This window comes from Leptodactylus fuscus, chromosome 6 (assembly GCF_031893055.1).
Source record: "Leptodactylus fuscus isolate aLepFus1 chromosome 6, aLepFus1.hap2, whole genome shotgun sequence".
NCBI classification, from domain to species: domain Eukaryota; kingdom Metazoa; phylum Chordata; class Amphibia; order Anura; family Leptodactylidae; genus Leptodactylus; species Leptodactylus fuscus.
The window spans coordinates 51,130,258-51,143,307 of NC_134270.1; the positions used below are offsets into that span (position 1 = coordinate 51,130,258).

At 41.8% G+C, this 13,050-nt stretch overlaps 2 protein-coding genes across 2 annotated transcripts in view; one reads left to right on the top strand and one right to left on the bottom strand.

Moving 5' to 3' along the window:
- The window catches only part of LOC142210639 (tumor protein p73-like), a 54,578-nt gene that overhangs the window by 30,501 nt on the left and 11,027 nt on the right, over nt 1-13,050 (top strand). The window contains exons 3-10 of the mRNA XM_075279938.1: nt 7,788-7,974; nt 9,112-9,227; nt 9,866-9,975; nt 10,725-10,873; nt 11,138-11,229; nt 11,419-11,543; nt 12,023-12,174; nt 12,445-12,577. Of these exons, the coding sequence (XP_075136039.1) occupies nt 7,788-7,974; nt 9,112-9,227; nt 9,866-9,975; nt 10,725-10,873; nt 11,138-11,229; nt 11,419-11,543; nt 12,023-12,174; nt 12,445-12,577 (1,064 nt within the window). The remainder of the gene's footprint in view (nt 1-7,787; nt 7,975-9,111; nt 9,228-9,865; nt 9,976-10,724; nt 10,874-11,137; nt 11,230-11,418; nt 11,544-12,022; nt 12,175-12,444; nt 12,578-13,050) is intronic.
- Nucleotides 1-13,050, bottom strand: part of VAMP3 (vesicle associated membrane protein 3) — a 226,420-nt gene that overhangs the window by 19,991 nt on the left and 193,379 nt on the right. The window lies entirely within an intron of this gene.

Consider the following 13,050-nt stretch of genomic DNA (forward strand, 5'->3'; position numbering starts at 1 on the left):
TCATCCATTATCAGAGGATAGCACTCACATAACCTGTATATAGTGGACTGACTACAGTTGTTTTCTGTTATCAGTCATTATTAGAGGATTGTATGCAGAAGAGATAGATAGAGTTACTTCAGGTCATTACAATATGGAATTTGTAGACATACCATTGCCACAAATATGACCTATGCCTACATCTGGCACAGTTTTCAGTTTTTACCTTCTTATCTCCTAGTTGCAGGTCATGCACTTTACAGCATAATCCTACATGGGATGGTACAATGGGGCGGTTGTCTCTACCAACCAATCTGAATAATACTTTCATTTTCAAAGGGGCCTTGCACAGATGACAGCAGACACCAGATTAGTTGCTATGAGCAACTGCCTCATTTTCAACATTTTAGATAAATCATCTCCCATTGCATCTATTGTGTTTTCAGTGCATATTAAAGTCTTCAGTCATAACTCTTGAATAGGGGCAGTGGCTGCTAGGTGATCTTCCCGACTTCGGTGGGATCCTTTGCACCCACACTTTATACCGGGTCAATGTGAAATACTTTCTCTAGTCATTGATATTTTACGGGATCCAAACTATTTTACCCACTCTGCAAAATACACAAGATATGTCGTAAACATCTGATTTATGGTTACAGTCCTATCTTGTGGATTTGTTGACCGCTTTCCACCCCACTTTCCATACAGTTCAATGAAAACAGGGATATAGCTACAGCTATAGCTATACAGGGCCCTGGAGCCTGATGGGGCCCTCTACAACATAAGAGGACACCAATATTATAGATAGCATATGATACACGAGAGCCCCATTACACATACTGCACTGGAGCCCTGGAAGCTTTAAGTTTTCACTCTGAATAAGAAGATGTCTCGAAGTGGCAGAATATTAAAAGAGAAATATCAGTTTGAAGCATAACCTAAAATTATACAGTCTGGAAAATGTGCTGAATTGTGCATGAATCACTTTTGTTTGTGTCCCTAATAAGAACTACAAGTCCCAGCATTTAATTGGCCAAAACTAAAAAACTGCTTCCCGTACTCCACCTACCCTGCCCTTTATATGTATTCCTTATCTACATCTGATAATCCAGAACACATTGTATCCTGCGAATACTAGATTCAAGGATTGTACAGTCATTGGGCCACAAGGTGACATAATGTGACCCCAGCCTTAATACCGCACACCCTGCTCCCCTCATTGCATCCACCCTGGTTACCTCTGATGTTATTATTGAGGTTGTAGGATCTGTCAGGACTTGATGAGGTTGTCGGCACAGACATGTTGTGTTGGGGTTGTATGGTGTATATCTCCTGCAGGCTACACTACTCCAGCTCAGCAGAGGTTTAGCCGTGTCATAACATGGCATAATGACTGCATGACTTACCTCAGAGCTCCCCACAATACACAGCTCCTCTCCTGGAAAGTTTTAGATCCCAGACATGTCCAGGATTGTCTGGGAATGTCTACATGAAAAGGGTCCATTGACAAGACCTGACAGCCTGGCAGCACCTGGACAGGAGGAAAATCCCCAAACACCCAATGAGTCTGCTCTTACATAGAAGTAGATTATTCCTCTACTATCTGTTTCTGGGAAAGCTGAGTTACAACCATTAGGATCTCATTACTACTGCCACAGAGATATAGTCTAGCTTTTCCAGAGTCCTGGAAGACAAACCTACAATATGGTACCATAGCATATCACACAGGGTTATCTTGGAGTCCTGAATAGAAGTGATGTATCCATTTACCTTGCACGCGTTTGCCTTTCATGAATGCTTCACAAAACAGTTGAATCCCTGAAATATGGCATTAAAGTCCTAATATTTTAGATCTATGGGTTTTCCATGTTCCCACTTTCCCCCAGCAGTAAGTGCCATATATTGGATGTTGTATTATATGGATTCCTTTAGTCACTTCCAACATCTAAAAAAAACCTCGGATCCTCCTGTAATGTCTCCAGATCACAGATAAAATCTTAAGTGTCCATCCAGCTGTTAACTCCAGGGCCTGAGGCCAGGCTGACACTGCAGAGGCTAATGGCCAATTACTCCGTCAATTAGCTGTTATTACATGTGATGTGCCTTACAGACAGGAAGGAGATTGATAGCTGGAAGAGAGAAATGCAGAAGATACCTGCAGTGACAGATGTAGCAGAGCCCAGTGTGTTAGTAATCACGTCTTCTGCTTACCATTACATCACAGAAAAGACAGTGCAGTTCTATGTAAAGCCACAGACAACACTTCTTCATATTGTGACATATATCACCAAATAAACTTATCTAAAAATTTAAATTTATTTTTCATATTTATCTGTTGACTATATAATAGTTTGCCATCCCCAATACACTTTGCACTTCAATTTGTGTTCTCAATCAATAGATATGTATAGATAGATATGAGATTGATTGATAGACAGATAAATAAATAGATGATAGATAGATGATAGATAGATAGATAGATAGATAGATAGATAGATAGATAGATAGATAGATAGATAGAGAGAGAGACAGACAGACAGACAGACAGACAGATAGATAGATAGATAGATAGATAGATAGATAGGAGATAGATAGATAGATGATAGACAGACAGATAGATAGATAGATAGATAGATAGATAGATAGATAGATAGATAGATAGAGAGACAGACAGACAGACAGACAGACAGATAGATAGATAGATAGATAGATAGATAGATAGATAGATAGATAGGAGATAGATAGATAGATGATAGACAGACAGATAGATAGATAGATAGATAGATAGATAGATAGATAGATGATACTGTAGATAGATAGATAGATAGATAGATAGATAGATAGATGATAGATAGATAGATAGATAGATAGATAGATGATAGACAGACAGATAGATAGATAGATAGATAGATAGATAGATAGATAGATACCGTAATTAGTAGCAACATGACTTGGATCTATTATATTAGTAGTCATTGAGCTAATGCATAGCCACTACATGACAGGATTATTGGGACATGGTATAGTAGTATTATTTGACCACTGCTTTTTTTTCTTTCTTTTTTTTTTTTAACCCACTGAAATTCCTACATGGATCATGTAGGCCAGAGCACCACCTCTATTTTCTACATCCTGACTTTGCGTTCGGGTTTCCATTCTGGGGTCCACTTGGAGACCCCCCCCCAAACAGAAACCTAATCCACATAAAAAATCGGACCGCATAGACCAGGGGTGGGAAATTAATTTTCCCATGGGGCCTCTTAAGAAATTGAAACTATTCTAGAGGGCCATGCGCACCGCGGCAAATTTAGCTCCACCCACTTCTATGTTGACTCATTCTCAATCATCTTTTCATGTGCCCCCACAAAGTATAATCTTCCTACAGTCACCCGTACATTATATGTCCCCACATTATAATGTTCCCTTCCAACTGCCCCACAGTCCCTCTACTAGTGCTCCAGTTTAAACTGGTGGAAACTAGAGGGGACATTAAACTCGGGCAGCTAGAAGCAACAATTATGCCGTAGGGGTAGCTGGAGGGTGACATTAAACTGGGAGCAACTAGAGGCAGACAGGTCCCCTTCCAACTACCTGCACGGTTTAATGCCCCCTCCAGTTGTTCCCAGTTTAATGTCCCCCCAGTTTAAGTGCCCCCTTCATCTACCCCCAGTTTCATTTCCTCCCCTCCATTTTTCTACCAGTTTCATATCCCCCTTCATCTGCCCCATATCATGTCCCCTCTCCATCTCTCCCCCAGTTTCATGCCCCCCCCTCCATCTCTGCCCCTGTATAACATTCCCCCTCCATATCTGCCCCCGGTATAACATTCCCCTTCCATCTCTGTCCCTAGGTTACTGAGACACAGACAGACAGACACACACACACTCTCCACCCTGCATCTCACATCCCCCCCTCCCTCCCCTCTCAGTACCTTAGGACAAACACCACATGTCTCCATCTTCTTGCACTGTCCTGCCAGCACTAAGACACGCCTCCCTAGACACGCCTCCCTAGTCAAGCTATGTGGGCCGGACTGAATCAGTCAGGGGGCTGGATATGGCCCACGGGCCGTACATTGCCCAGGTCTGGCATAGACTATAATGGGGTTCGTGTTGTTTCCACTCTTTTTCTGCCCGAAAAAGGCAGAAAATGTGGAGAGAAAAGCATTACAATGTAAACAATGTTAATAATTGTATAATAAAGTTAAAAATAGAGTTGTTTTTTTTCTAACTCCACCCAAACTTTCCCTGACTCCACAGCCCTGGATATGACATCATAACCACATGGCCCTGGGACTGACTCACTAACCAGAATCCTTTGATTTACAACAGCAACAAATATTTGTAATGCGCTTTTATCACAATTGACTCAAACCTGTGAGATTTCTTTCAGAATGTAATGGAGTTAGGAATACATTTTGCATGTTGTATATTTTTGTTAGTTATTTGTAGTATAATGGCAATTTAGTGCAGCATGTGCTATGTAGAAGACACTAACTATTGTTACCTGTGGAAACTAGCTGGAGTTTTGTGTGTGTTCATGCCAAACTAGCCTTGGCGCAGAAAAGTGTGACGGGAACATGTGAGGAGTAACTGAGTGGGCTTATATAAGGGTTGGTGGGTGGGTGGCCAGTGTGATTTGGTTTGGGAGCAAGTGTGACAAGACAGTTTTCTACACAGATAGCCATCATGGAAGCGTATCTCTAAGAATACTACCAACTTACACCAACACCAAGGCTGAATATAATGCAGAGACAAGCTGCGTTTCTTTGCCAATGAGAAGACCACCTGAAGGGGGCAGGAGTAGCAGACACTGGCCTGGGACAAGATTTGTCTGAAATGAGAGAAAGAGAGCAAAGAATGAGTGAGGACTTTATGTTTGGGAGTCACATCAGAGGAACATCAGGACCTTAAGGGCCTTTTTGGGGGCACTAAACAGACATGAGACATGTCCTACTTCACTGTCATGTCAACATCTTGCTTTTTGTAAGTATCCTGGAGGCCAGACCTTTGAAGATCCTCCACCATACTCCACCACCAGAGTAACATCAAACAGAATCAGACAGGGTAGAAGATAAGAGTCGCTCTGTCTCCTACAGGGGTACTACAGAGAACTCTATATATGCTAGTCACTCTTGGATTCACTCTTTGTGCATGAATATTCTCTGTGACCTTTGTGACAAGATATCAATTGGTAAGATCATAGATTTATACCCTAATCCCAAAAGCGCCAGAAGAGTAATCCATTTGGATCTAGGGAATACAAGACTTTCAATTATCATTCATCTCATCAAGGGCCATTTACAGGGTCAGCTCCAGGTTTTGGCAGGCCCTTGGGTGACAAAGTCTCAGTGGACCCCCGTCCTCTTTGGACCCCTGAGGCACAATCAGTTACATCCTGTGAGTGCTGTATCTCGCAATGAACATTGTAACTGCTTTTTCTGAGCAGACTTTATATTTCTTTAAAGACAATAACAAACACGATGGAAGAAAGCTTATGGCTGTGCATGGTGGTGGATGCAAATTGAGGGAGCACTATCTTCTTCCATCATTCTGTCACAACAACAAACTGCAAAGTGTGACCTTCCTCATACAGTAATGTAAGCACTGGCTGAATGTATATATCAATACACTGATCATACATATCTAGCATTTATTGTAGCCTCAATACACTTATTATCAAACATTTAACTAAAAACAAAACACAATTTAAGACTCTGTTCACATCTGCATCATGGATTCTGTCATAAATGGAAACCACAACATAAAGTTGTCTCAAGACAGTCACCTCCTTTACCTTTCAGATCTCACTGACTTGTTGAATTTTATCTTTTAATACTTCTACACTGGATGTTTATTGCAATGATTCCTCATAACAACTAGAGATATGGACACTCACTGACAACTATGTAACAAGGCTGAGGTACTACAAGTCCCAGGCGAGAAGAAAGGCAGAGTGGACTGACTTATAAGCTTAAGCCAATAAACATGATCTAAACCAGACCTGGGCAATGTCCAGCCGCGGGCCACATCCGGCCCTCTGACTGCTTCTATCCGGCCAGCATAGCTAGTGGAAGGTTTTTGAAGGACTTGTGATGATGTCATCACAGCCTATCATCAGGATAGGCTATGACTCATTAGTGGGCGGGGCCACACGGGACTGTGTGCTTTCTGCAAGCTGCCGGCAATGGGGGCTGCTGGATGATAAAGAGAGAAGAGACAGCATGTGTGAGCAAGAGGGGAGAACTAGGGGCAGATGTAGGGGGGCAGTTACACTGAATACACATGTAGGGTGGACATTAAACTAGGGGGCAGATGGAGGAGGATATTAAACCATGGGGGGTAGCTGGAGGGGGACATGTCTGCCTCCAGCTGCCCCAGTTTAATGTCCCCTCTAGTTTCTGCTAGTTTATACTGGGGCACCAGGAGAGGGACTTAATATTGTGGGACATTTGGAGGGAAACGTTATAATGTGGGGGTGTATAATGTTAGGGTGACTATAGGAGGATTTTACTTTGTGGGGCACATGGAAAAATGATTGAGAATGGGCGGAGTCAGCAGAGAAGTGGGTGGAGCTAAATTTGCTGCGATGCGCATGGCCCTCTAGAACTGTTACAATTTCTCATGTGGCCCCATGGAAAAATTAATTGCCCACCCCTGATCTAAACGGTCGCTACTTATCTATCACTTATCTGAGCCGCCCATATACCAGCTGTTGCGGAAGCACTATACATCACTTGGAGTAAATAGCAGCTACAGAGGGGTCAAGGAGGGGAAACTTTAGGACACAGGAAGTTGCGACGGACAACAGGAAGTTTAGCAAGGGCGGAAACAGGAGGTTTATGGAAAGGATGCCATCCTGCAGCAAAATGGAAATTTTTTTGACATGAGTTATAATAAATCTGGTGGAGCCAAGGTGTCCCTGCCTGGGCCCGCCCCGATCCACCTACATTCACACAATGTGGCGGGCATAGACGGACTGGTGACTCCCCCTATGTAGCTACAGAACCTGGTGATAAGTCTTCTTTTTGACTAATGTATTATGCATGTGTGAATACTATAAGGACCTTCTTGTGTCCTTTGTGCATCATTAATATCCAGTTTCTTCAGACTTGTCCTGGCAGGATCCGAGTGATGAACCAGGCAATGTCTCTGCTCCAGGTGAATATTTGGGATCATTTATAAGACATAATACTTGTCCTAACCCGTTGCTGATAATCTTTAATGCAATATAATGTTGATATATAGTCTTCAGAATTTCCAGTACATCATACTATTGTGAAGAGAGAGAAAAGATGCAAACACAACATTCAGACTAAACTAAACCGCATCTCTATTCATGGAGACGGAGTCAAGTGAGGAGCGGTAACATCTGCGGTGACTTATATTTAAAGGGGATGTTCACTTATTATTTGTCCATATTTATGGACATATTTATGGTCTTCATTTTGTGTATGAACATATGTGTATCCATGGTTACAGACTTCAAACAAACCATGTGTAGTCTGGTTCTCCTATTGTAGTCCCTTGTAAGCTCAAATGTATATTTTTAGATTTAGTCAGTTCTCATAATACATCTTTTTTAGCTGCCATCTTGGGAGGCGCTGTTATATAGATGTGTGCACCTCTGATATCTATAACAATATGTCATGATGATGTTAGCCACAGGTTGCTACAATGTAGTAACTATACTGTAACAGTATTAAAGGCATCGTGAAGCCTTTGTAATATGTAGCTATAGAACATATATGACCATGGTTGACCATTGTCAGTTGGATTTTCACTGAGTCAGATTTCTGTTTCTTTCAGTACTCTCCTTTGTTGAAGAAACTCTACTGCCAGATCGCTAAGACATGTCCCATCCAAATCAAAGTATCCAGCCCACCTCCTCCTGGCACCGTTATTCGGGCCATGCCAGTCTACAAAAAAGCGGAACACGTGACGGAAGTTGTCAAACGCTGCCCTAACCACGAACTGGGACGAGATTTTAATGATGGTAAGAGGGACGTGGTTTTCAGCTCTTCATACAATGGGATGTGTGGGTAGTTAAGGCCTGTGGGGGGCATTGAGCTGGGACCCCCTTAATTCTGAACCAAGGTAGTCTATATATAAAGGTTCAGTATCTGTATGGAGCTCCTTTTAGGAATTGGTGGGAATTTGAGCTACAGCTACTTATCTTATCCTCTGACGTGTCGACTTGATATAATTCCCCAGCTCTGTGTGCAATGTGTAACATGTGGATACATATTTTCACATGAGGAGTGGGTGGTGCTTGCATAATATTTCATAATTTGTCACTTGTGGGACCCCATGCCAGAACCTCGGCACCGATCTTCCCTGTCTTACCATGATAGAGATGAATTATCATGTGGATACTTGTATAAATGGAACAGGTGACTTTGCAGAGTCCTATAATGAAGGATTTGTGTCCTTCTATAGAAGTCTAAGTAAATCTGGGGTCTTAGGTGGGTTTTACTGTGGGTCACCAAAAATCTGATTTGAGTGCATTAGTGTGATAGATCCCTCCTCCTCTATTGGGATACCACAAGGTAATACCGGATGCTGTAAATGCACTACATATGGGAATTTGCAGCTTTCAGACCACTGCACTAAACTGTGTTTTAAGATAAGATAGGATAAGATAAGATAAAATAATCCTTTAATAGTCCCACCAAATGCACATAAGACCTCAGGGCAGGTTTAATGTATCTGAATGATCTGTAGATTTATAAGAAAGTTTTAATTTCTTATCTTTATCAAGCTTGCCACTTGCTGTCACCGAATAATAGGCCTTTTGGTTTCATTGATTTTCTGAAAGCCCTCAATGAATTTGGAAAAGGTTTGGAAACCTTTCATTGGAAAATTATTTTTTTTTTTACTGAAAGATTCACTTGAATTTAAGTGAGCTGCAATACCAGACACAGCCTATAAACACAAGTGGCGCTGTTTCATTTTCTAATAAGCCACAATCCTTTGTAAACTTTATAATCTTCAATCTAAAAAAAAGATTCATGTCAGTGCCATTTTAAATTTAAAAAAGTGCCATCAGTATAACCTGTTGATAGAATAGTTGGGCTCTGTAACACCACCTAGCGGTCACTATATGTACTAATTTTTTATTAATTTATTTCAGGTCAATCAGCACCAGCCAGTCACTTAATCCGCGTGGAGGGAAATAATTTGTCACAATATGTAGATGATCCTGTTACTGGTAGACAAAGCGTAATGGTGCCTTATGAGCCACCACAGGTAACTTACTGGAAATTATATTTACAGCTGCCAGAGAGGAGATGGAGACTGACTAAGAATTAAGTGGTCAATATAGTTACAGCTGCCAAAGAGGAAAGGAGACTAACTAGGGATTTACTGAGGATTACATTTACAACTGCCAGATGAGGAAGAAGACTGACTAGGAATTTACTGGGGACTATATTTATAGCTGCCAGAGAGGAGATGGAGACTGACTAGGAATTTACTTGGGAATATAACTACAGTTGCTAGAGAAGAGATGAAGACTAACAAAGAATTTAGTGGGGACTATATTTAAAGTTGCCAGAGAGGAGATGGAGACTGACTAGGAATTTACTGGGAACTATATATACTTCCAGTGGGGAAAGTAGACTGACTAAGAATTTACAGAGGACTGTAGTTACATCTGCCAGAGGTGGAAGAAGACTGACTAGCAAATTTACTGGGAACTGTATTTACAGCTGCCAGAGAGGAGATGGAGGGAAAGGGAGGAAAGTAGGAAATATTATATATATGCATGGAATAACATTTATTTGCCAGAAGCATAATAGCCCATATTTGGGGACATATTTACATCTATGGAGCTATGTAGATGATGAAGATTGTTGCAGTAAATTGTTCTTTTTTGGCTCTTTTAGGTTGGCACCGAGTTCACCACAATTCTCTATAATTTCATGTGTAACAGCAGTTGTGTTGGAGGAATGAACAGAAGACCCATTTTGATTATTATCACTCTGGAGACCAGAGAGTGAGTGATCTTCATTATATAAGAGTCAGGCCACATCTTGTGTAGCCATTTGCTGACATATCATTGAGTCCCCACCCAACACCACACCCCTGTAGCTGAAGACAGAGTCTATCAGTCTTGTGACCAATTCATAGACCTTTACCAGTATTATATTCTGCCATACCCCATTACTAGAAGGTAGCCAAACATGTACACGCTTTTCAGCAAGTCCAAGACTGTGCTATTTTCCCTTGTAGAAATATTCTGCAGGTGGTTTAAGGAATACATCAGATGACGCTGATACGCTCTGTTATACTAAAGATGGATCCAGTAAATCACACACACCAATGAAGCCTGACAGATGTCATTGACAATAATGGGATCTCTCAGGTTTCCATTTTGATGTCCATCGTTTTCCTAGCTGGAAACTTGGAGTTTGCAAGACCTTTTCATCTATGATTCTTCATGGGATCTGTGCCAGTTTTCTACAGTATTCCTTTACATCCGTTATTTATATAAGATTGAAATATCCCGCAGTGCTATACGAATAAAAATGCCCCAGCACGTGGAGACCCAACCTCAATTCTGTCCGCTGACACTAAAAAATCCTCATGCAAACATGGGGAGAACATACAAAATACTTGTCAGGTTCCATCCCAGGACTCAGTGCTACAAGGCAGCAAGGACAACAGCCAAGCCCCTGTCTTATATAGTCTATGGACGAAAAGAATTAGCTTCTGTTAGTCTATAAGAATTGCATTGTTTTACAGTGGGCAAGTATTGGGCAGAAGATCATTTGAAGGGCGAATCTGTGCTTGTCCCGGAAGAGACAGGAAAGCAGATGAAGATCATTTCCGGGAACAGGCGGCATTGAATGAAACAGCATCCAAAAATGGCAATGCCAACAAGCGCAGTGAGTGTACGATAAGTATATTTCAATCCATCCAATTTATTTGCCTTCTCTCTGCTGTCCTCTAGAGCCCCACAGCGGTATTACACATCAGCAGTGAAATCGTCTCATACACATCAAAGCCATCTATGTGTCCTGCCACTGTATCAGTTCCCATTCATTTCTGATGGCAGTTTAATGTGACATCCAGAATTTCTTTCCTGTCTGTATTTTCACCATTTTCCTCCAAATAATGTCTGTGCATTTATCATTAAATGGATTCTCTTTTATCAGTAGCTTGTAAGCAGAGTCCCCAGGGGGTTCCAGCGCTGGGTCCAAATATCAAGAAAAGACGCCATGGAGAAGAGGAGATCTATTATGTTCCGGTGAGTAACGGTGTGCTATATACATGTCAGTAGAACTGCAATACATACAAGTCAGTAACAATTTACTATGTACCTGTATGTATCTGTGCCCTTGGCTAGCATCATGACCAGTCCTCACATATTAATATTTTTAGGTAATTTTGGTTCCCCGGTTGTTAGTGATTTCCTGACGTATCTCTTATGTTTTAGGTTCGTGGTCGGGAAAACTTTGAAATCTTAATGAAGATTAAGGAGAGTCTGGAGTTGGTGGAGTTAGTGCCGCAGCAGCTGGTGGACTCCTACCGACAGCAACAGCAGCAGCTGCTCCAGAGACAGTAAGATGGATACTCATTATGTGTCCCCCCCCATATACTGTCCCCCATATATTGATGCTACTGAATATGAACCATTTATCCAGGTGAACAGGGACTCCAGATCAGGCCAGATATCTTGTTTTCTTACCAGTTATGTAATACCATTTCCGCAAAGAAACAAGTGAGAAATGTCTTTCTTTTGGCGGCACGGTGGCTCAGTGGTTAACACTGCAGTCTGGTGTCCTGGGTTCAAATCCTGCCAAGGACACCATCTGTAAGGAGTTTGTATGTTTTCCCCGTGTTTGCGTGGGTTTCCTCCCACACTCCAAAGACATACTAATAGGGGGAAAAAAAAAGTCTTTCTTCTCTCCAAAAGAGGTGAAATGGGGTGGCGAAGGGCAACAAGTATTGACTCTCCTGTCCTATGATGGTGAAGTGTGATAGTAGGAACAAGGCACTATGAGGAATCTTCTGTAATAACAGCTTATGTTCATTTCCAGCGCCCATCTGCAGTCACAGTCGTCTTATGGTCCTGTCATCTCTCCAATGAATAAAGTCCACGGAGGGATCAACAAACTGCCATCTGTCAACCAGCTAGTGGGACAGCCCAACCAGCATGGGCCAAACACTGCACCAGGGATGATACCCATGGGTAAGAATATTTATTACACCCTTACTGAGCGGGGTCCATATACTGGTACAAATGTTGTATCTTGACATATAAGTATATGGATTACACAGGGACAGTTTTATATAGAATAGGAAACAATGTATTCTTTGTTCACTGTCGCCTCCTGCTGAACACCCAGAAGAGTGCAGGGAGGGAGTGACAACTGCTGTATACATTTTTCTGCTTTACAAAAGCTGTTGGGTTGTCATAGGATTGTCAATCTAATACTATGATATCCTGCTCTGCCTCCAGGCTCCGGTATGCTGAACAACCACTCCATGCAAGCAAATGGGGAGATGAATGGTGCTCACTCTTCACAGTCTATGGTATCAGGGTCACACTGCACTCCCCCACCCCCCTACAATGCTGACCCCAGCCTTGTAAGGTAAGTTTGCTGCAACGTTGTTAATCCAGTGCTTTGTTGTTACCCTCCCTTGCATGAATCTAACATAGAGGCATCTCTAGTGAACTAACCAGAGTAGTGACGTCTAGTGTGGTAACAATGGTGATAAATAGAACATATAAAATATATTAATATCACATGTAACATATGATAAACTACATCAACTTCATAAACACACTCTGCACAGCAGGAATACACAATACAGTCCAATGCTGATTGGACAGGGTCAGACTAAGGCAAGCCCCAATGAGAGAGGATGATCACGCCCAGTTGTCAATCTATCATACAGGTCGAGGAGAAATAACAGAGGCACAACACAATGCTGAGATCTAAGAAAAGATGCTCTAGAATTGTTACTTTATTGGGAGTGCAAGTATATACTAAAACTGACATGTCTCAAGAACCGCCGGGCTCATTGTTGTCTTGGGATTTTTATAAATTTTTTACATTTTTCC